General features: G+C 34.3%; 3 protein-coding genes and 2 long non-coding RNA genes across 6 annotated transcripts; 1 reads left to right on the top strand and 4 right to left on the bottom strand.

Moving 5' to 3' along the window:
• The first annotated feature begins 6334 nt into the window (after nt 1-6334).
• LOC108225952 (uncharacterized) lies at nt 6335-8359 on the top strand. Its single transcript, XM_017400903.1, has 3 exons — nt 6335-6425; nt 7518-7572; nt 8200-8359. Exons 1-3 carry the CDS (start codon nt 6335-6337, stop codon nt 8357-8359), a joined length of 306 nt encoding a protein of 101 aa, XP_017256392.1.
• A 509-nt stretch (nt 8360-8868) lies between these two features.
• On the bottom strand, nt 8869-10469 carry LOC108226838 (uncharacterized). Its single transcript, XM_017401832.2, has 2 exons — nt 9776-10469; nt 8869-9403 (listed from the first exon to the last, which is right to left on the bottom strand). Exons 1-2 carry the CDS (start codon nt 10317-10319, stop codon nt 9033-9035), a joined length of 915 nt encoding a protein of 304 aa, XP_017257321.1. The 5' UTR covers nt 10320-10469; the 3' UTR covers nt 8869-9032.
• Nucleotides 10470-12395: 1926 nt separating this feature from the next.
• Nucleotides 12396-15528, bottom strand: LOC108224833 (uncharacterized). 2 transcript variants are annotated; one of them, XM_017399565.2, is made up of 5 exons: nt 15306-15528; nt 13845-14125; nt 13600-13722; nt 12940-13230; nt 12396-12793 (listed from the first exon to the last, which is right to left on the bottom strand). In XM_017399565.2, the coding sequence occupies exons 2-5, from the start codon at nt 14112-14114 to the stop codon at nt 12602-12604; spliced, it is 876 nt and encodes a 291-aa protein (XP_017255054.1). In that variant the 5' UTR covers nt 14115-14125; nt 15306-15528; the 3' UTR covers nt 12396-12601. The 2 variants fall into 2 exon arrangements, with proteins under 2 accessions (XP_017255054.1, XP_063936315.1); XM_064080245.1 differs by having other exon boundaries at nt 15355-15473.
• A 3306-nt stretch (nt 15529-18834) lies between these two features.
• On the bottom strand, nt 18835-20670 carry LOC135147353 (uncharacterized). Its single transcript, XR_010284902.1, has 3 exons — nt 19780-20670; nt 19527-19667; nt 18835-19188 (listed from the first exon to the last, which is right to left on the bottom strand). It is a non-coding gene; the product is annotated as an uncharacterized LOC135147353 (long non-coding RNA).
• Nucleotides 20671-21382: 712 nt separating this feature from the next.
• LOC135147004 (uncharacterized) lies at nt 21383-26000 on the bottom strand. The gene is made up of 3 exons (XR_010284275.1): nt 25819-26000; nt 25454-25601; nt 21383-22444 (listed from the first exon to the last, which is right to left on the bottom strand). It is a non-coding gene; the product is annotated as an uncharacterized LOC135147004 (long non-coding RNA).
• Nucleotides 26001-27775: the final 1775 nt, after the last annotated feature.

Raw genomic sequence — 27775 nt, forward strand, 5'->3', positions numbered from 1 at the left:
TAGATTTTATCAAGTTTATTTTTTATTTATATTTAATTAAAACAAAAAAATAACTATATAATAAAATATAAATAATAAATAAACTTGATAAAATATAAATATATTATTATAATTATTAGAAGTCATAACTTTTTAGTTGGTTGTGTTAACAATTAATAATAATGTGTAAAACTTTATAAATAATATTTTTACTACTTGAACTTATATTTCAAGGTACTTGTTTGATATTTATGGTGATTTTAGTGATCATCTTGATACCGTTTTGAGTTCAGTGACCAACTTGATACATTAAGCCCACTGATCAAACTTGATAATTAACCCAATATTTTTCTGAAAAAAGAAGAATTTCTCAATTTTCGGAAAAAATCTGCTTTCCTTGTTTCATGACGGAAATCAAAGAATAAAATAATCTCCATTTAGCGACGGGATAGACTTTGAAACCGACCTCAAATTTAATGAAGAAAATAACACTAACCAACTTCGAAGTGAAGCGATACACCTTAACTTCGATAGTGCCGTAGTGGCATGCGAAATGATTGATCCAACAAGATTTGGGACAAGGTGGAAAAAAAAAAGCTACTTTAATAAAAAGCAGAAAAGTGTGCAAAACTGATGGGAGAGATGGGTGGTGTGAAAGAGTTGAGTAAGAGTGTCAGTGTTAACCTTTAAAACACCGAGCTTGTTCACTTGTTCTTGTATATACTAATTTTCCATCCATATTCCATGTGCCACTCTTCCTCTTTTCCTTGCGGAGGATTATTGTGCAGTGTGCATGGTGGATAATGGACAATTGGACATGTTCTTTCTCCGGTCTAAAGGCAAATCCAACGGTGGCCTTTCAAATTTGGGCCGCTTTCGATCTAAATCTTTCCAACAGTGACTTAAATCTTAGTCCAAATTTAGGCCGATAAACAGTAGCGGTCTAAATTTAGGCCAGCACTATTCACCTACCTAAATCTTTTTAATAATATAATAATAATTTTTTTATCTTTTGTATATTTGATTAATTAAATGATTATATGTTAACATAATTATTAAATAGTTAGAAATTATATTTAATATATTTTACTGAAATAATTATATATATATAATATAGGTATATATATATATATTATGAAATAAAAAATTAAACAGTCTTAGAATAATTCAAATTAACAATACATTAATCATAAGATAAAGATTACATTCGGTAAGATATAGATTATATTCGATAAAGATGAAAATAATCGATTTCAACAATTTCTTGGACGACATCGAAAAATAAAAACCTTATATTACAATCGAGATGCATTAACTAAGTATTTGTGAGAACATTATATTAATTCGGAGTAGGATTGAATCTTTGTAATTTTTATTTTAATTATTTTAATGAATTTATTAAGTTTAATATTAATATGAAATTTTATATTATTGTTAAAAGATTAAAATAATAATATAAAGATATATAGTTAGAAGAATAAAATATTGATATATGAATTTAGACCAAAATTTAGGCTAAACTGTTGGAATGGATAGATAATTCAGTCTAAATTTGGACAAAGATTTAGGCCAAAAACTAATTCCAAGATTTAGGCTGAAAACTGGTTCCACTGTTGGAGATGACCTAAACAATGAGAATGTCTCCCTTTCTCATATATAGTTGATATATTATTATATCTGTTTTTCTAATGTGTCCGTGAGTACATGCTAAGTACTAAAAATTATAAATTTGATTCATTTTGATTGGCTCTTATTTGTTAATAATTGTGGACCCCCTACAAATACAACAGCCACACCCATCAAAATATCTCAAACTTATACTCCCTCTGTCCCATTTAATTGTATACGGTTTTTTTCAACTGCTCGACACGCATTTCAATGCTCTTATAAAATATAGTTCCGTAACTTATTTTTAAGATTTTCATTTTCTGAATAAAAATATAACATCCAAACTATAATTCAGAAAATGAAAATTTTAAAAATAAATTACACAACTACACTTTAGAAGAGCATTAAAGTCCGTGTCGCGTCCCCGTCCCCCAATGTATACTACTTAGGGGGACGGAGCGAGTAGAATTTAGTATTGAGCATGTGCCACAGGCACACACCATACAAAGCCTAATGTATTGATTTTATAATTAGGTTATTGCAATTTTCATATTTTTTTATCTATTGAATTTCTAATTTTACAATGAGGTAAAATATAAATCAGCCTTTACTGGATCCAGTTATTGTAATTCTAACTCGTTTTTTTTTTTTTGAAATTAACTGATGCATTTCATTCAAAGCGAAATATCATAAGAAAGGGCCTCCAACAAACACATAGGAGGAGACGTGAAAACATTATAGGAATTTGCTAAACAAGGGATTTTAGCCACCTCATGTGCTACCCTGTTTGCATTTTTCCGGATAAAACTAACTGAAATCTTAGGCAAACTCGTGAGGAGCTGCCGACAACTCTCAACAATATCACCAATCTCTAAATAATTCAGACTATGGCCTTGAATAGCTTTGATCGCAAGTTGAGAATCCGATTCCACTATGACTTCATCATTGTGCCTGTGCATATCTTTGAGCCATGACAGAGCTTCACGCACGCCTAGCGCTTCTGCTTCACTAACAGGAACCTCCCCCCAGAATCTACAGTTCTTTGCTTCTATAAAAGTACCTGTACTATCTCTTAGAACCATTCCAACAGCAAAGGTCTTCGTGCCTGGATAAACAGAGGCATCAACATTCACTTTAAATACTCCAGCTGCAGGTAACTTCCACCTTGAAATCGTTGATCGACTTGCATGTGTAACAGTTACATTCTCTTGGGTACTACTCTCCTGTTTCTTCCTCGCTCGAGTCCATTCCGAGAGCATACGAAAGCTGCTGTCCATAGCAAAACTCGGAGTAACTACCTTTCCCTCCCATACCTTCTTGTTCCTCCAGTGCCATATACCCCATAACACCACACATATTTTCACCTTTTCTTCATTTGTTGTCGTGCTAAGTTTCTGAATCAACCACTCTGGAGCAAACTCCGTTTGAGACCAGTCATACGTTAAGCCAATATGATTCCAACAGCCAACAGCAAAACTGCAATCATAAAATAGATGTAGCATATGTTCAATGTCAGTGGTACACATAGGACAAGTAATGGGAATTCTCACTCCTTTAGAACTCAGTCGTCTCCGAACTGGAACTGCATTTCGACAAAAACGCCATACAAAGACTTTAACCTTGGGGGGTAATTTAAGATGCCAGATATTTTTCCATCCTGTACAGTGAGGCACTGTCGTACTACCAAAGTGAGAATTATACCATAAGTGGTATGCATGTTTCGCAGTGTACAGACCATTTGTCGAATTTGCCCACACCACTCTATCAGTCATCATACGTTGGGGAACAGGAACTTTTAATATCTCATCTGCATCTTCTTTGAGAAAATTTCTTTGGATTAACTCTATATTCCATTTTTCCTCTCCTGGCAAAAGCAAACTAGACACTTTTTCAGTCCGTCCCACATACAACTGATTTTGCTCCACCTTAAAATTAGCTTTGTTTCTCAACCATGGATCTTGAGTAGCGACAATATCATTTCCATTACCCAGTACCCATCTGAAACCACTTTTGAGTTCCTCCTTTGCAGTCCATATCCCTTGCCATATAAAACTTGATCCCTGGCCTTTATTTGCCTTTAAGACATGATCATGCGGGAAATATCTCCCTTTAAACACTCTTGACACCAGTGATTGTGGATTTTGCATAAAATTCCAAATATGCTTGCCAAGTAAAGCGATATTGTACCCATGTAAATTTCGAAAACCCAAGCCACCTCTACTCTTTGCATAACTCATATTATTCCAGGAAAGCCAATTGATACCCTTCTGATCCTCTCCTCTACCTGTTCGCCACCAATAGTTATTGTACAATTCTAACTCGTTTTTAGAATGTGCACAATAATGGAGCCCTCGATGAAGGAATCGATGCCCTTCTCCTATAATTTGCAATTATATCTTGAGAGAGTGATGTGATCCCATTTTATGGGCTGTCTTGTTGTGACTTTGCATGCTCTGCCTGTTATTTGGTGAATGTCCCCTCGTGTCACACGTATTTATTTCATTTAACCATGGAAGCTGGTTCATGGTATTTTCGGTGATGTTCAAGTTTGACAAAGAAGTTATATCATTTACAATTTTACATGGTCTATCATTGCTAGGTAATCAAAAAATAATCTCAAATAATAATGAGACATTATATATATGTCAATATTCTGATCAGAATTTTTCACTTGTACCACACATCATTTGATAAAAAAATTTGATAGAAAATTTTGACGTGCGTAGCATTATCCATCCGCTATTTATAGTGAATACAAATATTACATATAAATAAATTAATTAATCAAACTATCCTTCAATGACAACAAATATCACCGTAATTAACATTCTAACTATATAATGAAATTTTACACCAAATAAAAAAACTCTAAACTCTGTCAATGATCAATTAATTAATAGAACGGTTCATCAATCTAAAAAAATCCTAATAAGAGTCGATCTCCTCTCTCTCTCACATTTCTCTCTTCGTCCACCGCCTCTTCTCTCCCCCTACTCACCCTTCATACCCTCGATCTAAATGAGCATGGTCACCGTAAGAGACCTATATTCTCTTGTTTTTTTTTTCTTCAAAAAATTTCAATAATCTTCATCTTTTGGGTGAGATTTTTGATTCTTGTATCCATTCTTTTGGGTGTTTTATGTCTCTCCTTTTGGAGTGATTTATGTCTCTTCTTTTGGAGTGGCTGGTGTGTTTCAATATGTTTATGTGTGTCTTATTTTATTATTTTGGTCCGTTGATAATGATTCAATTGGTGTAATGGGAGATCTGAAAAACCCGTTTTGAATCTGACATGATGGTGATTATCATCGGTGTTTTATGTGCACGGGTCAATTGTGACGTTACTATTTTCAGGATTGCTGGTGTCGATTGGATTGCTGGGGAAACCTTTGTAATCATTTGATTGTGAAGAATATTTATATTCTGTTTGTTAAGCAATCTGAAAATAAAATGATTAGTTATTTAGGTCATTTTAGTTTTCAATTAGGTTGTATTATTAGTTCGGGGATTTGTTCGTATTTCAATTTTTTAATGAATGTTGAAGTTGGTAGTGGGGAAGCTCAGACAGCTTTTAAGCAGTGAATGACATTTGTAATTCAGAGATATGGGAGCGACGAGATAGCTAAAATCTGTATGATCTGCTGAAAATTGTGGCAGAATAGAAACGATATTGTATGGAATCAAAGAAGTGTAGAACCTTTTGAAATGGTGCAATCAGCAGAACTAGTTCTTAATCAGTGGGAGCGACCATCGGAAGGTATGATTAAGATAAATACTGATGGAGCCTTATTCGAATATTCTAACACTTATTATTCCATGATAGTGAGAAACCATACAGGTGACTTAATAGAAGCAAAAGCAAGTTGTAAACAGGGAACAGTGAACCCAGAAATGGCCGAATTGATGGGTATAAGGGAAGCTCTTATTTGGCTTAAAGACAAAGATTACACGGGTGCAATTGTGGAAACAGAATGTCTGGTCATGGTTCAGGCAATGAGGAGCTCGACAACAACTCTTTCATACCTGGGAAGAGTGATAAATGAATGCAAATCTTCATTGGTTTCATTAAAACATCGTAATGTTACTTTAAAATTTGTGAAGCATTCTGCGAACAAAGTTGCTCACTATATAGCGAGAAACTCTAGTTCTATAACTGATCGTAGGTGGATAGGTGATAATACTGCTCCAATCTTTTATCATGTAATGTTGGATGATTTAAAATTTTAATACAAGTTTTCTTTTATGGCAAAAAAAAAATACAATTATTTTTAAAAAATTCAACACTTTACATCGACACCTACAAACCTTTGCTCCAATTCAAACTTCAACTATAAAATGATTAATTTTAAATCTATTAATTTCAAATATACTTTTAAATATACAAATATTTTTTACATAAATAATTTTTCAATATCCACTAATTATATATAAATTTCTCTGAATATTGTATCTTTGATAAATTCTATTAATAAAAGTATCTTCGTTTTTACAAAAAAAAATAAAATTAAATACAGTCCGGCAAGCATTATTAGCAGAAGCATAAAGCTTTACTCAAAAAAAAAAAAAAGCAGAAGAATAAAGCTGAATGGAATTTGGGCTTGAATTTTGTTCCGGAGGTGGGCTTGAGCCTCCCGGTCTACACATTCGAGTTGGACCAAAATCCAGATAACAGATTTATTAGGGTTTTGGACACTTTTGGTTGCAATAAGTCTTTAATTATAATCCTGTTTTATATGTGTATTTGGGAATGGCGAAGAACAGGTGCAAAAAGAATAAGAAGTATGGTCCCACATCAATGGATATTACCACTCCAGATGCACTGGAAGATGTGCCTCAAGGTAGGGCTGCTCATGGGTTGTCCAACCCGCTCAAACCAACCCAACCCAACCTTAAACTAGGCCGACTAACCCGACCCATTCCAAACCGTGGGTTAATTGGGTTGATTTTTGGTTGAGCCGTTTATAATGGGTTGGGTCGAAATATGACTTTTAAAAACCTTAAACCAACCCAACCCGGTCAAAATATATCTTTAACACTCTGATACTCCCTCCGTTTCTTTATTCTTTTCTCGTTTGATATGTCGGGACTGTTCATAACATGAGACTAATTACTAATTTACTTTTAATCTATAAGACTAAATATAGTCGTGAGTGATCTTGTTGGATTCGTATTCACGAGTACTTTAATACAATGAAGTTTTTATATTTAATACTCATACAAAATTAATGATATTAAGAATCAAAAGTGTGTATTGGCAAACATGCTAGAGAGAAACAGGAAAAGTAATAAGAGACGGAGGGAGTAGAATATTTTTGGTTGCTCACGGAACTATATTTACTTATTTGATGATAGAATGTGCAGTGAGTGTAGTGCAGTGTGCAGAAACAATTAGAAATAAAGCTTTATAGTTCAAATCAAACGACTCACATTGCTAGTTCTTATGATTATATATCATGTCTGAAACATGATTTTTAATAGTTAGTAGTGTATTAAGATTCAGCTGTCCACCTTAGTATGAAGAGAATATCTGCACTCTAAAAGCACCTGATATTTTGTATCGGTGCAATGTCCTATGTTATTGCTAATTGTATACAACAAAATGGTGCAAAACATATTTTGGATTATGCTTATCTTGCAAAATTTTCAACCCGATCAACCCTACCCTAACCAACCCAACCCGTCATACAATTAGTAGGGTTGGGTTTCTAATTCTTTTTATGATTAATGGGTTAAATTTTTCAAACCCGTACTAAATGGGTTGGGTCGCTTGAATGGCCGAAACCGACCCAACCCAGCCCATGTGCAGCCCTACCTCAAGGTTGCCTTGCCTACACATACACAAATTTGTTTGAAGTTATGAATTTTTTATTTTATGCTTAACTAACTCAAATATTGTTGTTGATAATTATTACTGTATCTTTAATTTATAGCTATGGACACGTCAGAAACTGTAGTTGACGATGAAACTCATAATGATTCCATCAGGTCAGCCTCACTCAACCTTATACAAGTCTCTGTTTTTGTTTAATTCTGTAACATGTACTTTACTAGCTAGGAACATGATTTGTGAGGGACCGTTTATATAACATAGTCAGATACTAACAGGGCGTCGAAGATTTGAGGGGTCACAATAATTTTCCACGGATCAGAATTTTTCGGTTCCAGAACTTTTCGGTTCCACGGAAAATATTCATAAAAAAGAAAAGCTCCGATCCGCGGAAAAAAATTATAGCAGATTGGTAAGAATAAAAACTCTGATCCGACCATTAAAATACAGATCTAACCACTTTGAAACTGTGTGTTCGATAAGCCTTCCATAATAAACAGTTGTTATGGACTAAAGCCCTAACAACATAATGTATAAACTGTAACTTTCAAGCATAATGACGTGATTTATGTAGAAATTTTATATTTTATGTACTTGTAACGATCTAATAGTTGGAAGTGGCATTCTTTTACGAGGGCGTTTTCTACTTATAAGTTGAAAATGTATGGATTTTTTGCTTTACCACTTATAAGCTGACGCAAATACGGCTATAATTGCGGATCCTAGAAAATGAGTAGCTTTATCTTGGTGTTAATTCTTATTTGTATGCAACATCTTTTATGCAGAAAAGTTAAGAAGCGGGTGCAGATGAAAAGGAAGCAGAAAGTCCGGAAGATGAAAGCCATAGCAAGAGCTGTAGCTAAAACCGAAAGGAAAGCTACCAAGATTCTGAACAAAGAAAGCAAGAAATTGCGGACTCAATCTGCGAAAAAGCTATATGACTGACTGACTTCGGTATTTATTTGTAGACAGCGCCATAAGTCTTTAAATTAAGAACAGAAATTCGGCTTTTATATTTTAAGAGCATTTGTGCATGTAGTTTGAGCTACTTGATTAGTCAAGGTTTGTTATCAAATAGAAAAATCAGGTTCCTAACAAACGTATGCTTCAGCATCTTTTCATGGATAATACAAGCAGAAAGGGTGAGAACCTAATAGTTTTTGACTAATCGCGGAAAGATAGAAGTAAAGTCTTGATATTCAAGTAAAATTTTGGCGTCAAACTTTTTCACGGATAATAAGCATGAAAAAATCATATTGCAACAATGATTTGTTAAGAACATGGGCTCTTATATTAATTTCCTTTTCAGCACGTTTGGTTTGCGATTTGCCGAGTCATTAACTTTTCTTTGAGTTTTGCTTTAAATTTTCTGCTGAATCTTACAAAATGGGAGTGTGACACTCTAGTAACATAGGCCACAAGCAAGAAGAGAATTAGTTTCTGATAGCACTTACCTCATGGTGATATAGTTCTGATAAATGTGAAGATAATGCGATTTCTCATATATGCAAACAGTTGTAGTGTATTAAACTATTATCATAACTCTTATATCAGTATACAAACCACTGATTGTGGTACTTTCTCTGTTACACTCTGCAAGTTATTCAGAAAAGATTTTCTAATATGCACCGCTGTTGATCATCTCCACATACTGTCTCAGTGACTCCTTTCTCTGCAGTCTCATATCCTCTTTAAACCTACTGATAAACTCCTCAGCTCGCTTGTTTAACTCGTCCTGACCCAGGGAAGGATCTCTTCTGAGCTTTCCCCAGCCGGATGATCCTTCTAGTGTCCTTGATATGTTATTCCGGTTGCTGCTTGCTTGCTGGTTGAATATCTCAGATTTGATCATATTACGAGGATCCTGCAAGTTTCCACCACTGTAATGGTGAGTTGTTGGCATTGGACGCCCATCTGTAATAGCCTTCCAAGTGCTCTCCAAGGTTTTAAATTCCTTCTCAGGCTTTTGAGCTCCCAATTTCTTTCTCCCTAAAAATAAATTTTACAAAACTTAGTATACCATCTTCCACCCTAAGTTTCGTATAGTAGTTTCTCAACTTAGATAGTATTGATGTTTCCCTGGACAACCAAAAATAGGAAAGAAACAAATCCTATCTTTATATAAATGACGCAAGGATAAACTTATTCATTTGTCGTCTTTCCTGACATACCTTCTCTTTAAAACCAAGTTAGCTTCATGTTTAACATACTGGCAGACTTAAGTCGAACCATTTTCATCAGAAAATAACTAACACTCTTTTTTAGCTGATCCCTGATTTCACAACTCTGATGAAACTAACTAGAAGTCTAGAACAAATAAACAGTGTGAGTAATACTCTTGATTATTCTAGTAGTACGTACCTTGAGTATGGAGTTGGACATCTTTCGGGTGAATGAAGCTCTCTGACCCCGGCAACTTCCATGTCTCAACATTTGCACCCTTGGCGGTGCCCTCATCAGAACACCTTACATTAGCATTATCAGAATCAACCACTTGTACATCATTCACACATGTTATAATCCTAGTCGTTGGAAGACTGTCGTTCTCATTCCCAGGCGCTTCGTCTGAAAATTCCACACACTCAACCCCTGTTGAAGACTGCGGTAAGTCTACCAACTCCCTCTGATCTTCACCCACACAATGATCATCTGTAGGAAATAATCTGACAGGCTCAGAGTAGTCGCGGTGATGCTCATGAAGCTTTGAGGACGCGAAAATAGTGATGATAATACAATTTATCACGAGATAGAGATACGGAGGCCTAAGCCAAGACGCCACAGGCCTCCAAATTAATCGAACTCTGGAGATTGTAATGTCCATTGTATGCTGCGGAGAGAATGTCACCATAATCACCATGGAAAACACAACTGCAATACTTAAGGCCAATCTTACTGATATTGTCATGGCTTCACTTGTTTTCAGAATATACGAATGATATTAGTATAAATTTATGACGATAATATATTATCTCTGATACAGATAGTAGCAGAAACTGATCTCAAAGGATGTGCAGAGGGGGCTAGCTGGTATGTTGCTGCATTTTTTATACGACTAGACTATATATAATGGTGACTATGGTACGGACAGTCAGATTAAGATATTGGTTATGATTTAATTATGGTGATTATCAGTAGTTACGTGTATACCATGGTGATCCATGTGTTGGCTGTTAAGAGCTCAGACCAGATAAATTAGGCTAAATCTCGAAAGAAGTCAATACATGAATTAATGACTTTTATAAGCATGATTAAGAGTTTTGTGGAACAACCTCTCTGATCATAGAGATACTAGCTTTCATTGTGCCGTGATGCAGCTTATCTCAATTTCGATCACTTTCGATGATTATCTAATTTAGAGCAGTAAATGAAATCGGTTTGTGTGGATTTGTCAGCCATCCTGAATACGAGAATAGTTTCTAAAATTTAGTGCTTGACGACATGCCACACCATGGAAAAATCGAATTTTAATAACGAATTTCTTTATCAAACTGATGCATATTTAGGGGTAAACAAGGAAGTTAAAATGTATAGATTTAATTTGGTATTGCTTAAGTTCTAAACATATTTTATAGTACTGAGACTAAAAATCTACCATAATAATCATCAATCATAAATTTAAACCTCAATTGACTAGCGAGAAATGGCGACTATTTTTTATACAGGTTAGGTCTGTTTGAAATTATGGATTACGTGAATAGAGAGAAGAAATGCAAAGACAGAAGCGAAGTTGAAGTTTACTAAACCTTTCGTTCTGGTTCTTCTAAATATATATGTGGATTATAGATTCCTCGTCTTCAACTGAAATCAATCTCTTAAAAGAAAACGGCCGAACCTGCTCGATAATTTAATGTGAAATTATCAGCTAAAAGCAAACAAACCAAGCACAGGGTGTTTTTACATGGAATGTTGGTCGCACCTAATAGTTCATCGATACAAATGTTCATATTTTGCACGGCCATTCATCAAATTTCCCTTTATAGCAACCGATTTTCGGTTATACTGTATTAATCATGTTGCATTTCCATGTTACGTTGGGTGTGGCGGGACATGAATCCGATCCGAATAGTACTCAAAATGAAATTTAAAATTGACTGAAAATGATCCCGTTCACTTGAAAATAATTGGAGATAGCCTGAAATTATAATTTTATTTATTTTTATTTAAATATTTATCTTGTCTATTTTTATTTAATTATATCCCGATTCAAAATTGTCGTGTTTATCACATTTTAGTCCCGCAATTTGTTTATGCGTGACAAGTTCACAGCCATATATTATTCTTGTAAATTTCAAAGAAAGATCTACCAATTGGTATTGACATTTGACCATATTCGAGATTTTACCAACTTATTACCAACTCAAGGACTTCTTAAGTGAACAAAAATATTAATTTAATAAACGAACCTGCAAAATATAAATAGTTGCATCGATGGTACAAATCAGAATCACTGGTATCCTGGGTATGAATTAGAATCACTGGTATATAAATTTACTCTTTCTAACTCTCATTCTGGATATAAACCAGAACCACTGATATATAATTACTTTCTTGACAGTTCTTCGTAATATGAGCTATAAACCAGAATCACCCGATATATAATTCACTCTTTGATTATTTTTCCTCATTTATTTCATAACATGAGATGTGTATAGCACCCGTCCAGTGTATAAATGAATGACAATTGTTGAGTTATATTATTGACTTTTATCTATATAGTCCAGATTTGTGAATCATAAAAAAAGCAACATAAAATAATCGCATGCTTTGTAAAAGTAGGATCCAACTCTAATTTACTTTGTTACTCGTCATCATCATATAGTCACACATAGGAGTAGAAGTTTCTTTGCCTAAATTTCATTTGGAAAAAGAGAGTCATGCACTGTCATGATTACGAAACATCACAATTTTAAAAATTATCTAAAAGTGAGCAAGATTACTTAGAGCTGATCTACAACAAACTGTATCAAAGTAACTCATCAACTGAATACTTGAACTGTTACCGAGTCCTTTCTCACTTCTGATGGATAAAATTCAGTGTCCAAACTTTATTACCAATAAATATTGTACAGACATGTATGCTAAGTTTGATGATAACCAATACACTGAGGTTCGAATGAATCTATATTTTCTAAATCCGCAATCGGATTTATCTTTCACAACTATCTCATTTTATTTTTAGTTTCTGGATCAGTCTGTCTTCTTGTCTTTCATACCTGCATAAGGTGCAGCACTGTATGCAGACATCTGGAAGATGGAGAAGAAAACCATTTCCACTATTACCAGTATATTTTGATATGCTTGCTGTATGTGGACAACATCAAGCCAGATATGATGCGACTGGATTATGCCCGCTGCAACTAGCATCTCAAGCACAATTCCCTACAAACATTATTAAGGGGAAAGTTATGCCGTCAATTATTATAAAAAAGACTTGGCAACTCTTATATCAGAAACCATAAATTTCTTGTTAAATACATTTTTTAAAAAAAGGTTTCAATATCGGTCGGTGTAGAAGAGATGCATACCTGCCAGAAACAGAAAAAGACAATCCCTTTTACACACAAGAACTTGGCAAGTGGATTATGTGGTGCAAGCTCCTTAGCAAAGACGTGGTAAAAAAGTACCAAGGAGTATAATGCCAATGAAACTGAAATGTTTAATATGATGGTAAATGTCCAGCTGATCCAAGCAGGATAGATATCAAGAAGTTGAAGAGCTATCATCAATATGGAGCACACAGGTCGAATTGCTACAAACTGCCACGTCCAGTACTTAAGCAGCTTAAGTGTTTTATGGTTCAGACGGACAGAGTGAGGCTGCATTTACAAACAATGTTTCAGAATATCAACATAGCATACCATTTCAGAAAAGGAAAAATGACTTAGTTCCTCAACATGTTAAATGCAAAACTGTAGCAATGTCAAGTATATGTTCTTTCTTCTTTGTGACTTTTTTACTAAATGTACTACATTCAGTATCAAATTTCAATCATCAGCACTTTCCAATTAGTTTTCCTTTTTCCTGGGTCCAAACACTTCAATTTACTGCATGAAGCATACTGACCAAGCACATAAATCACTTTATCACTTAATTATAGGTCTTATAAAGAACACTAGTAATTCCAAAACTCAAAAATTTGAGCTTAACACAGAGCTTATGACCTATCAGCATTAAAGAAAATTCACCTGAAAAAGAGTCATTGGAAAAGAGTGGTGGATTTCTCGTCCTTTAACCTCGTCCGGCACTATGCTTTTGCTTATTGATATGTTCAAATATGTATATAACAAAGCCAAGAACTTGGCCATCACCTGCATCAGTTAAAACCAAAATCTAATATTGGATGGGAATATATGCATTACTTATAGTCTTTTGCGTTATCATATAGTGATATTTAGATAAATAGGCTTTGGAGCATAACATAAAAGCTCACCAATGCCTCATAACATTCTTTGATCGAATCCAATAACATAAAGAAAGCCTCAGACCCACGGAAGTCCAACAAACCAACGTAGGAGTCCACCGCATAGATTGGAGCCATCAGAATGATAACAACTATAGCTTTCTGCTCCTTTGGCTTCTTCCAGTTTGAGAGATGTGCTAACAGAAGCTTTATGCTAAAAAGCACAGAAAGCATCACACATATGGTGGATCCCAACAGGGTTAATTGTCCACGGTTCATGTTGTAGATATTTAAATTCATCGGGATGCTCCCTGTGAATCAAACAGTATCAGAACCACTAAAAGAACACCATTGCGTACATATACATACTAACAAAGCTCTTAGCACAGAGATTGACTGGGAGAATTTTAGTCAAGATTGCATATCATTGTTTAATAAAGTTTGAGTAGAAAAAATGACTCTTTAACAATTAATGTGGCCATGGAGCTTTAGTATTTGATGAAAAAAACCTATACAAGCAGATCATATTTAGGATTCATTTTATGGGACAAATTTGCTAGCGTACATCATGATGTATCCAACACTTTATGAGACCAATTTTCTAAACAGCTTACCGCTCTTAGGATGTGAAAACCTGATGTGGTCTGATGAAATACACAATTGGCTAAATGAGTATAATGCTATATAAACTATTTGTTATGTATATGATATTTTCTACAGCATAGTGCAGTTATGTGGTTCATGGATTGGTAAATTTAAAAATAACAGCAAATCTATTCAGCCTATCTACCATATGGCAAGAACAAGCTACCTGGCCTAGCAAGATGATATTGGAATCAAAAAGCAAGTTGAAGACTTGAGGTCAAAATCAACTACAAAGATCAATGATTTATTCTCAGGTAGGCCTACGACGATTACCCTACATTACTGATCATATGGCCTATTAACAGGTGCGGATCTTAGTGTTGGATTCTAAGTTTCAGAAGATTCAGGATTCTTAGATAAGGATTCAACATTAAACACGGTCTAGGGGACTCAATATCATCACATTAACTGCCATATCTAAACTAAACCAGGAACAAGAATAAGCTTCGCAATCAAGAGCACTTTTTCATGATTCCATCGTAATCTAATTTCTAAATTTTAAAAGGCTAATTATAGCGATAACACATACATACCCTCTCCAGGTCTGCCCTTTGACATTGTTATTCCCAAATCAAGGCCAAGCAAAATCACACTAAATAACAAATTTTTAAGCCGAATCAAAGCAGAAACACAACTAATAATACAAACAAAACATTGAACTCCAAAGAATCCATGCCACAACTAGAACTCCTCACCCAAACATCACAAATTAAGTTACAAACAACATGGATGATGATCGAATAACTTGATCAGAAATCAGATTAAAAAAATTCGATATAATTGCGAGATATACATAAGTGATCGATGACAGAATTAATTAATGAAAAGAAATACAAGTGAACTTACAGCGAGTATGAATAGAATGAGAAATAGATGTTAGAGAGTACACTCGTACTATGTATGGAGATCCACCTAGTAACTCTCCAGTGTGGTGTTGTAATGAAGAAATGTGAGGGTAGTTGTAACTTGTAAGTGACACGGATGTCTTAAATCGAGACTCAGAGACACGACGTCGACGATTTCAATGCCTTCAACGCGTACAGACAGAGACAGAGGGTCTGTTTGGGTTAGCTTAAAAGAAGTGACTTCTTGCTTATAGTAAAGAAGTGGAGTAGAAGTGAGAAGTAAAAAAGTTAATAAAGTGTTTGGAAAAAATGCAGAAGCTGTGAGAGAGAAGTTAGCATTCTCAGCTTTTTTAAAGTGCTTCTACTTCTTTACACAAACAGGTCAAGAGAAGCAGAAGCCAGAATCAGCTTCTGCTTCCCTCAACCAAACAGGCCCACAGTATGACTCGCTTCTGCTACGGATAATAATATCTGATTTTTATTTCATTTGAATTTCGAGAAATGAAGTAACAAAGGAATGAAGAGTAATTTTAGAATTTTAGAATGTGTTCGAAAATTTAAATATTTATATTAATTTTAGGAACTTTTTCAGAAATATTAATGGAAATTATTTTCAAAAGTATTGTCCATTACAATGGTTTCTACAAGATATTACAACCTCGAACAACTTTCGCTATATATATTTAAATAATTTTGAAAATAAAGTTATAAATTTATTTTTTATGTAAAAAAAAAAAGAACGAATTTTACACCTGAATTACTTTTGAACAAATAATGAGCTAACAAATAGTATTGAAATAAAATGTACCAGTGCCGACCTCACCACCTCGGTGAGATAGTGAGATCTGATGGAACTAGGGGTGAGCAAAACCGAACCGGAACCGAAAAACCGAACCGAACCGTGTAAATTCGGTTCGGTTCGGTCCTAATTTTCTGAAAATTCGGTCCATTCGGTCCGGACCGAATAGACCGAAATAAAGTTCGGTCCGGTCCGGTCCGTAAAAAAATATTTCGGTCCGGACCGAATAGACCGAAATATATATGATTTTAATTAATATTTATATTATATATCTTATATGTTGTAATTATAATATCTAATTTGTAAATTTAATTATATCTATGTTTAATGAATTGGGGGTGATTAATTAATATGAAAATTTTAAAATAAAAGATGAATTTTAGTTTTATTTATAATATAATTTTTTATTTTAAAAATAATTTCGGTTCTTTCGGTCCGGACCGGACCGAACCGAATTATTTTGGTTCGGTCCGGTCCGGTCCATTATAAAACTTCGGTCCGGTTCGGTCCAAAAAAAATTAAAACTTCGGTCCTCGGTCTATTCGGTTCGGTCCGGTTTTGGACCGGACCGACCGAATGCTCACCCCTAGATGGAACCGTGGAACATGCGTGTGGTTGAAAACAATTTGAAATTGTTGGAAACTTATTGAATTATTATCATGATATTAGAAAACAGCTTAAATAAGAGAATTATTTACTAAGAACATTTATAAACAAGAATGTGACTTTCTAAACAAAAATTCCAAAAGGTTAAATGAAAACGAAGCTTGTCTCGCTCTCCCTTCTCCCTCTCCCTCTCCCTCTCTCTCTCTCTCATCTCTCATCTCTCTCTCCCCCCTCCCCCTCTCATATTTCTCTGTCTCTCTAATTATGTTTGTATATTTTCTGCATATTATGTATAATCATTTTTGGGTTTGGAATATTATGATAATCTTGATTGTTATAATGGTTTTTCTGACAACCCAAATGGGTCCTTTTGTGCATCGGTGGTCAACGACGGTCCTTTCTCGTCACAATTCCGTTTCGATGGTGATTTTTGGACTTTATTTTAAAATCGGTAATATCTTTCCTTTTATTTTTAAATCAAATCCTCTCCGTCTCTTTAAAAGGTACGTCTTTTCCTATGTTTGTTGTGTGTTTTTCGCTTGTTTTGTTGGCTTTTATATTTTATTATGATTGTAGATGTACATTATTGCATGTTTGTTTCTCTTCTCTTCTGATATAGAAGTTGTATAGGGTTTTTTCGGTGATCAAATTCATTTGTAACTTCGTTGGAACTTGTTCGGATTAGGCTGTGAATTTTGTTGAGTGTAGTAGTCTATATTTTTCTAACTTGATTTATCCTAGCCGGATTTGATGTGGTTGTCAACTTGTCGGTCACAATATTAGTCGAAAACGAGGTGTGTTTTAGTTTTTATGTGTTCTTTGTGTTCTTCGTAGTTCTTGATTTGTTGATGTGTTTCGTGTGTATTTGATCTCCTACATTATAAATTTTAGTTTTCAAATTTGTTTTTAGCTGCATGTACGAATAAATTATTGATTTTTATGATTTGTATATGTATTATTTTAATTATGGTATAAATTTATATATTGTGCATGTATATATGTTAGTGTGCAATAATTTTGGGTAGGAAGAAATTAAATACTTCAGTTATACATAAGGTATTAAATTTCATGTAAATGCGATTTATATTTACCCAAATTAGGGATTAATTGATTCCATTCATGTTTTTTGAAAAATTGTGTGTTTGGTAAGTGTTTATGTGCATTTATTCCGCTTAATTGGCATATTAAATTTGTTAATTTATTAATATTTATGAATATTTTTTGGGTGCCATAATTGATGGCTTTTATTAGGTCTTGATAACGTTCAAGGAGTTTGTACCAATTTTGGTGGCCATAATTGGTGGCATATATTTTTGGACCAATATTGGTTGGCATGATTATCGTCCTATTGTCCTAAATGAATATTTTGCGGTTAATTTTGTTCTTGGATTAATAATTTGAATTTATTAATTCTTATACTTTGTGATGTTATGATAACCCTTTTATTGACTAATTAGATAATTAAATAATTAATTTACGTTGATCGGGATATATATATGATTTAATTTGTAATTTCCCTCTTTTCCTAACAAAAAACTTTAATTTTTGTTTATGTATTTTTGTTCCCTCAAGTAAATATTAATATGTATTACGATTTCTTTATATTGCGTGTCTAACCAAAGTTCTTACTTTGGTTAGACATTATCACTTTTCATATTTGTATCGTATTTTTATTAGTTCTAAAATTTTTATTTTTGAATAAATTGTTATATTATTATATTTATTTTTGTCAGGATTTATATATCATAATTGGTTTATTTTCCCCAAAATAATTTTTTTCTTTAATTTATCATTCTTATGTTTGTTTTTGCTTGGTTTGTTTTTCAGGATCTTGGAGAGAGACCTTACGGGTTTTCTTATCAGACTTTAAAGTCTTATTATCTAAACGTCCGGAGATATCTTTGCGTATCTTTCGGTTAGATGATAAACTTTATTGGATGAAAATAATCCCTGATGCGGCTATTGTATCTATGATACAACTCATCTACGAGTATGTAGATCCTGACACAAAAAAAAAAAAAGAAAAAAAAAGAAAACAGCTTAAATAAATTTAGCAAAATAATAGCTTAAACAAAAATAGAAGAATATAAAATATGAAGCGCTTTAAATGGTTGGTGTCCTTTTCTTTTTGTTTATAATGTTGTGCTTAAATTTTATAAAAAAAACTCTTTTTGTTGGCTGCTGAAATACATTTTCTTTTACTTTCAAAAACTAGCATTAGCGTCCGTGCAATGCACGGGCCTAGTATGAATCACAAACATACTCGATGAAAGTGTTGCATGAAATGGGACAGAATGTCGTGAAAATACCGATGAACAAAGAAAAGGAAAAAAACTAATTCAAGTGATATATGCAGTAGACGAGTCTCTCTGTTTCATGACGCTGGAAAAGTAGAAAGAAACCCTGGAAATCATCACTAGGCCCTACAATCCGATTCTTTCCAGGCGACCTGAAAGGACATGATCCTTAACACCTTAACCTGTCACCAAAAAAAATTAAAAATTAAGTCTCTACAAAAGAGTCGTTTAAGACTACTTTTGTTCCGGAAATCAGGTTGATTAGTCATTACTGTAACAAAAAACAACAATATATGATTTCATTGTTACGTTCTCATTTTGCAGTGAAAGCTCTTATCTTGAGGCCTCGAGGTAGATACATATAATTACCGGAAGGGGGGGATACAGGCACAAATGTGAAATCAGAAAATGATATATTTTGTGTGTGTGTACATGGATTTTAATCTTATAACATTGGATCTCTTTAATGGCTGATGACAATTAACTAAATATAAAAACATAGCCATGGTTATAAGCTTACAACGGTTGCTTTTCTGGACCGCTTGCTCTGGGATGACGACTTGCTACACATGATTGCATCAAACTCACTGCAATTGTCATGGTTTCCATTGCTTCTGCCAGTTTCCATTACTTGTGCAAAACTCTCTCTAGAAGCTGCTGGCTGCATGATTAAACAAAGTCAGATTACAGGATTTTGGGTCACAGAACATAGAAAATCAAAAAGCAAACATCTTTTACTTGATAAATTTGAGGCAGTTGTTGATAAGACATACCTGAGCTCTGCTTGTGGGGTCCCATGCTCTTTCGTCTTTACAACAGTATGTTCACTCCTGACGGATCTGTTCTGATAAGCTTCAAATTTGCCTCTCATGCGAGTTAGATCTGATCCGATGGAGCGAACTCCGCATCAAGTAGACAAGTTCCTTTCTTCCGAGTTATCATTGCACAGTTAAAGTATTGAATCATTCTGTTCAAATTATAGAAAAATCATTTGATCAATTACGTACCAATTGTCTCAGGTTCTGAGAATCTGCATATTAAAAATCTATTTACAGGAAAATTAAAGAACCCTGCATTATAATGTTCCTAAAGAACTTCCACCATCTCATTAAGGTTCAAGTTTTTCTTGACTTCATGCTATTTTTTCTCAGTTAAATCAGAACAGATCAGACGCTTGCCTGCAGAAATAAAAGGAATATGTAAACATCGACCAACAAATATGATTCATGCACTGAAAGTAATTATAATGCTCAATTTGCATACCAAGTCTTCTGTTGCTTCGAGCTTCAACAAACCCTTCTTTTCTCATCTTACCAATTAGCTTGCGCACATCGGTCTGGTTGACTTCTCCTTCGAGCTTGTTGTGAAGGTTGGAAACAGTAATGTAGAGCATGATGAAATGTGTTAGGAATAAATAATTTTTGATGATAACATAAACATTTTGTAACATGTCTTACTTAGAATCTTTATCAAGTTTCAGTTATAATTGTTATATTTCTTATCTTTGGGAATTATCAACGGATGGGTAGAATAGGATGGCTAATTGTAAATATCCAATGCCATGTAATTTTATCTAAGTGAAGGATATTCAACTGATGAGATGTAACTATTCAACTGATGAAGACTGGATGATGTTTCAACTGATGAAAATCAAGCATTCAACTGAAGACAAAGTATTCAACTGATGATGCTGAGGAATTCAACTGATGAGACTGGAACAGCATTTAACTGATGAAGTTTGTAATTCATTCAACTGATGAGCCCAGCACAACATTCAACTGATGAAGTCAAGAGCAGTTGAAAGTAACCAGAACTCTCAACTGATGAAGCAAAGAGCAGTTGAAAGTGACTAGAGCTTAAGTCTGACAAATCACATGGATCGAATTACACTAAAATAGACATGGAAGCCTAATTAGGAAAATAAAGAAGAAGCAGAAACATACTTATCTCATGCAGTGCAATCTGGATCAAATCAAGATGATGGTCAAAGATGAAGACATCTCAGAAAGCATGCATAAGACAAAGTTGTGCGACATTGTTTTTAGATTAGAGTGCATTTTGTAATCTAGCTAAAAGCTTTGTAAAACTTGGAGTATATAACCAAGTTAGAAGTATCAGTTGAACTTGTTCAAATTACTTAAAAGAAAAATCTGAGAGTTAGAACTTGTTTGAGTGATGAACCAGCAGCTGTGCGAATTGTAATCAATCCACAGATTCTTCTATATAAAATCTCATGGGTGGATCATTCAATCCACCCGTATTTTTAAATACTTGGTGTTTCCTGTTTTACTGTGATTAAGTGTATTGTTCCTTCAATCTTTTAATTTGTAAAAGATTGTATTCAACCACCCCCCCTTCTACAATCTTTCTCTTAGTTGGTGTAAAATAACAAAATGCTTGCATGTAATTGTAAGAGAATTGAGCAATAAATCTATTCTATAAGCTAAAGGTTCAGGTCTTTTCTTTTTAAAAAGGAACCTGCCGATATCAGGGTGCAAGCATTACAGTCTGTTCAGGAAGGGAGACCTCGTAGTAAAATGCCTGAAAAACCATCAGAAGATGGACATAACTGAAGAAAGTATGGGCAGAAAATTGTCAGAGGAAATCAATTCGTTCGGACTTATTACAAATGCACATTTTTAAGTTGCCCAGCTAAAAAACAAATGGAACGAACTCATGAGGTAATATAACTCATATTAATTGTCGGGGTAACCATGAACATTGTAAACCTCAACAAAGTCCTCAAACACCTGTGCCACTTCAGGGTTCCTACGGAGGGGTAATTTTTCCAGAACTTTTTCCTGCATTATGGATAAACTAGACTTATCTTGATCAGACTTTGAAACAGGGAGATATCTATCAGGATCCTGATTTTGCTGCAATGCGTCCTGCACAATTTCAGGCACAGAAGAAAGAGCCGTTCCTTGTTCAGCAGTTTTTGAGGTCAAAATAATAGTACCAAGGCTCTGTGTGGTAGCGAATTGTCCAACTCTAACTCAGAATTGTGGGGAGATAACTTCCTTCAGGACAAGATTTCAGTGCTCGTGTAGCACTATCATAGCTATGCCCTTGATACAAACTGACTGGCTCTGTCTCGTGCACCATAGATATAGAGCTTCCATCTTGGTTTGACTATGATGCATCTGTTACATCATCAAGGCTTTGTACTGGTTTAAATTATTTGGCAACTTCTCCGACTCCACCAGATTGATGCTGACTTCTTGACTGACTTCTGATGCCCCAGCTTCATATGTGTTTTGTCACTGTTTCAGGTTACCTTGCTCTTCCTTGTCATGCACTCCAGAGGGAGGGATATCCTTTTGGTTGGACACCGGGTCATGAAACACAGGATCTGGGTTCTCCCCTTGCTGATACTTGTCAATAGAAATTGCATCAGGCATGCGTTCCCTTGAAGTCATCACGTGAGTTTTCAACATCCTTTAAGTAACAAATTTGAGAGAACATTAGTTTGTATTAGGGCACCACTATTTTCATATGCTAAATTTATAAACGGATTCAAAAACTATACCAAAACTAAAGACTTCAGTACAAGGCTCATATTATCAGTTGTTCAGTATAGAAACCTAAAAAGCAGGCATATAATGTAAATATTCTATAATAACAGACATTCAATATTATGATCAGAAACTGTCATACGAGAAATTTAGAGTCAGATGGAACAACAATATATATGGTTAGACAAGAGCATATTAAAAAAATTCTAAGAATCAAAGAAGATATAAGTTGTAGAGAGAGGAAGAAACCATATTTAAAGAAAATTGAAAATTATTGCATTAGATAAACTTGAAATTTCTTGTATAAACTATTGCAATGGTCTACATTCAAGAACTGTACTTGAAAAGAAGAATTTTACTATACAGTGAACAGGTCAACAAATGAATCAAGTATAACCAACTAATGATGCAATTCCTGTCTCCTTACTCTCAATTAAAAAACTTGCAGATTAATAACCTGTAATTCGCGAGGCAGACTAACTGATCTATTGATTACATAGATATGTTCAAAATCATTAATCTTGGTTCTGACAAGTTGCTTTCGATTCACTAGGTCTACATGTAGTGAGTAGAGTTTCAGTCCATTTGTGTCTATTATTTATCTACAATATATCAGCCCCAGAGTACTCGTCGAACATCTAAAGAAAGATTGTTCCCAGGACACAGTTAAAACTCAGATCAAAGAATAAGAAAAAGTCACAGGGTAATTATAAAGTAGAAAGCAACAAAGTAAGGTACTGACTGAATCGGAAAGAAAAAGAAGAATACCGTGCAAATCTTGGGTCTAAAACACACTTATGTAACACGCACACACAACTGGCATATCATATTTCTGTACAACTATAATTTCATAAACCTGCAAAAATAGCTATGGAGTAAAATTGTCAAAATAGTAATTCAGGGCCACCAAATCCACAACACTTATAACAGGAAAGTGGAACTTAAGGACAGAAGAGATTTCCGGCCAATACATATTGCACTATTTGTTTTACGTTATCAAGTAACTCTTTTCCTTTATTACAAGGACATTTCAACAACTCATGCAATTTCTTTCTCTGGACTCAGCTATCCTAATCTCATGAAATAAATAATGTAGATACAGACAGTGCTCAGTACACGGGATCCTTTCGCAACTATCAATAAATGAATGGATTTAAGTACTAACATGCAGTGACCAGAAGGCCGGGCAATATGACAAAATGGAGGCAGTGGTTTGGAAAAATATGGATGTTGTTCGAATATTGTAGGTAAACAAAGCTTTAACAGAACCAAATTGATGCAGAATGGAAGCACCACAGAGATTTATTCTAAAACATTATTAACCCAACAAGTCAGCAACTAATAGAATGAACCAGTCAGGAAAGACTCTATTTGTATGTTGCATTCACTTTATTAAGGGAAAAAAATTTACTCCATAATGCATGCATACCAAAAAAAATATGATGTGTGTTAAGCGACCAGGTCTTTTGATACCTAAAACCTTAGAAGGAGCCTTAATTGGATCATCTTTTATATTTAACATTCATCACTCATACTGTCCTACAAATGGACAAACATAAAGGAAACAGCACCCGCGACCTATCTCTAAACACGAGCTCTGTACCTTGAAGTAACCAGCTCTTTTAAATGTTTAAAGTGTTCACAGGAGACCTTTATTGGTTCATCTATTATATACAACAATGTTCGTGTAAATTTAAATAGAATTTAAGAGATCTTCGAATGAGCTTCCTGTCTTTTTTAGCTTAAGTTTTGTTTCACATTCCTTATTTAGGTAAAACGCCTCTAGTAGAACATAACAGGTACAGTGGTTCATCATATGTGATCTGTAAAGTCCCACATCATGCGTTTATGTCTCCTGATGGGTAGCTTTTTTATATACATATCCTCCAAAACTCACAAATCATTTCATAAACTTAGTGCTCAAACGAGAACCGATTTCAAAATCCACCTCTGAAGACTCATATATACACACAGGCATCTATTATATACACACAGGCATACAATTCATATGCAAATTAACAAGGAACAATAAGGCATAATAAGGACACCAATTTAATAATATAATGTAGGAAAATAAAAAATCTGAAATTTTCTTAAATGTTAGAGATGCAGTCACACCTAAATTTGTATGATAAATTTAGCTCGTCTATTATCTATCTCATGTTGCCATGTGGTTTCTCCAGAAGCTAAATATAATACATAAAAAATCAAGGAGTACTATAAACTTAAATTAAAACCAAGGAATTCAGGATTTCTAGATGGAGTGTTTTTTCTAACCATCTTATAGTATGATTTGGAACTTCTTTAACAAAGCACATCTTGCTACCATGTTACATCTTAAATGTTTGAGTAGAAGGCAATTTAATTATGTCATATAATCATTACAGTTAAGGCTATAAAGGAGTTTAGTTCTTTGCGGACTTAATGATTTGATAAAAACTTGTTTGTGGTCTATTCAAAATTCAAACAAACTATAGTCGAGCTCCAAACTACAAATGATCCGAACTTGAACATGGAGTAGTTTGGTTATCTGAACTTGTGACCAGCCTAATAGATGTTAGGGAACAATAAAAAACCTAGAAAGAATTTAATATATAAAAGCATACAGTGACCTTTGGCTTGTCAAACTAAATTAAGTATTCACAAACATGATAATCGAGCTTATATTGAGCTGAACTCGATAAAATTTGTTAAATACTAAAAACTGATCTTCGAGAATCGGAACTTTAAAACTATATATTTTTCGGGAAAAACATTTTTCAATTTCGAATAAAACTTGAACACTGCAGGACGTCAAGCTTTATGGTAGTCAGGCACATCTTAATTCATTTTACCTTCCTAAATGCAGTGAAGAAGCTAGATATAGATTGTAAAATATACTTGATGGATAATAAACTTTGTATAGACAACTCGACACTTAGCTAGAACCAACCTCAACCAATTTAATATCCTTTCCTGATGGTCTGGATGATTGACACAAGATACACCTAAACAAAGAGCTCGAACAGCTGATTTCTTTGATCCTGATTTCAAAAAGGCCTCGTTCATAACTTGTACCAATGTATCTCTTATAGCTGTTTCTGCAAGCACAGACAGTCAAACAACTCATAAGTATAATACTCAAACATCACAATGTCCCCTTCTTATTTAACACATTCACAAGAACCAAATTTAGAAAAATCAACACACCTAAGCGGCCAAGCCTACCGCAATGTGATCAACCCACACACAAGTACAAACATAAAAATACAAGATATATAATTAATTGGTTTTCTTGAAAAAACAAAAGTGTACCACCTCCGACACTGTTGTGGTTACTGGTTAGAGCAGCCAGCAACTGTCTGGGCAAGAACCGGAAATGGGTCGGCGAGTTGAGTGGAAAAAGGAAAACACAAAAAGCAGAGGAACCGATTGAGCCAGCGGACAGATGGAAGCAATCGATGGATGATCGCTTAATTTCAATGGGGAGGCGAAGAAGAGAAGATAGGAGTCGCTGGTTTGGGCTAGACGAGGGAGGTTTACAGGCTCGGAAGGGTATCAGTGTCAGTTCAATTCAAATCAAAATTATTAGACGAGAGGTTTCCAGGTTTGGAGGGGTATTAGTGTCATTTTGCATCAGAATTAATTTGCGCTCGCTGTTCTCGTATAATAAATATAGTAGGTTTAACAAATATTTTAATCCATTCTATATTTGATACCTCAATTAATTAAATTGACTATATCTTCTCTCGAATTGAGCTGCAACTAAATAACTCTTACGTGTATTTTATGACGAAAAGTTGGTATACGAATTAAATCTAAAAATATAATTTTATTTGTAATAAATGAACTCGCATTGGTATTAATCAAATCTTTATAAAAAATATCATCGACGACATATCATTTAATACAAATTTTTTAAAAAATTGTTTAAATTATGGGAACATTTGTGTAAACTTAAGAAAAGTACTTCTAGCTTGAAGAAGTAAATTAAAATTTACAAATGATTAAACTGTTTGGGAAAAAATTAGCATTTTCAACTTTTTATAAATGTTTCTCCATATTTACACAAACAGGTAAAAAAAAAAGTAAAAGTCGAACTTCCCCTCAGAAAAAGTTGAAAGTCAGTTTTCCTAAACAAGTACTCTCTCTGTCCCATTTAATTCTATAAGTTTCTTTTCAACTGCTCGACACGCATTTCAATTCTCTTATAAAATATAATTTCATAACTTATTTTTGAGATTTTCTTTTTCTGTATAAAAATATAACATCCAAACTTTAATTCTGAAAATGAAAATTTTAAAAATAGATTGCACAACTACACTTTACAGGAGCATTAAAATCTGTGCCGCGTCCCCGTCACCTAATGTATACTATTCAGGGTGCGAAGGGAGTACTATGTATTATGTAACACTCACGGGCATTGCTACCAGGAACTCTGCAAGTCTGCGTACAGTTCCAAATCACGTAAATGCATTTATTTTTAACTTTTTTAAAATATAAACATTAATTATTAGACTATATCTTAAATTTACAAAAAAAGTCCGAATAAAGTTAAACACACCGGTAAATGGACAAAACTTATCATTTATAACATCCCAAACCCCAACTAGATGCATACCGGACCCAAAAACGGCTGGGTAGAGCTCTGATACCATTTACAACATCCCAATCCCACAACTAGATGCATACAGGACCCAACAATCCACCACAAGTCGGCCCAAAAGTGTTGGCACTCAAATACTCTTTAACTAATCGACGTGGGATGTTACAATTTACTCCAATAACCAAACGAAACAAACCCAGTATATCCCGCTTAGAGCAGGGTCTGGGGAGGGTAAAATGTACGCAGACCATGCCCCTAATCGTTTAGCGTAAGGAGACTGTTTCCGTGAGACCCCCAACTTAGTGCAAGACATAATTTTGTGTGAAATATAAATAGATAGTACCTTGGCCCATGATTTTGAACACATGGGACTTACCTCTATCAAGAATGCAACTATCCATGATTGATCGGAGCTGTTGCATCAAAACAGAACGCTAAAACACCCATAACCTCTTTGCCGCTAATTCATCTATCAATAAATGATCTGAGCCCGTATGGAGGCCAAAGAATTTATGATCTCTAGTTGCCAAATGATAATTAACTTCTGCGGCTTCAAGTATCTTAATCGGGAAAAACTGCTGGCATGCAATGTATATGTGACAAGTGCAGAATTGAGGGGAAGAAAGGAGGGCAGTTGGTGGAGGATATAACCGCAAGTTGAAAAGTGAA

Source organism: Daucus carota, chromosome 6 (genome assembly GCF_001625215.2).
Source record: "Daucus carota subsp. sativus chromosome 6, DH1 v3.0, whole genome shotgun sequence".
NCBI lineage: Eukaryota > Viridiplantae > Streptophyta > Magnoliopsida > Apiales > Apiaceae > Daucus > Daucus carota.

Bases quoted from the DNA above. Each gene is read 5' to 3' on its own strand.
- LOC108224833 (XM_017399565.2), bottom strand. From the start codon at position 14,114: ATGAATTTAAATATCTACAACATGAACCGTGGACAATTAACCCTGTTG. The intron at 13,723-13,844 runs GTGAGCTTTTAT...TAACTGATGCAG, and splicing joins AAGAATGTTATGAGGCATTG to GTGATGGCCAAGTTCTTGGC. The intron at 12,794-12,939 runs GTATGCATCTCT...TAATGTTTGTAG, and splicing joins TCTTTTTCTGTTTCTGGCAG to GGAATTGTGCTTGAGATGCT.
- LOC108225952 (XM_017400903.1), top strand. From the start codon at position 6,335: ATGGCGAAGAACAGGTGCAAAAAGAATAAGAAGTATGGTCCCACATCA. The intron at 6,426-7,517 runs GTAGGGCTGCTC...TTTAATTTATAG, and splicing joins ACTGGAAGATGTGCCTCAAG to CTATGGACACGTCAGAAACT. The intron at 7,573-8,199 runs GTCAGCCTCACT...TCTTTTATGCAG, and splicing joins ACTCATAATGATTCCATCAG to AAAAGTTAAGAAGCGGGTGC.
- LOC108226838 (XM_017401832.2), bottom strand. From the start codon at position 10,319: ATGACAATATCAGTAAGATTGGCCTTAAGTATTGCAGTTGTGTTTTCC. The intron at 9,404-9,775 runs GTACGTACTACT...ATTTATTTTTAG, and splicing joins TGTCCAACTCCATACTCAAG to GGAGAAAGAAATTGGGAGCT.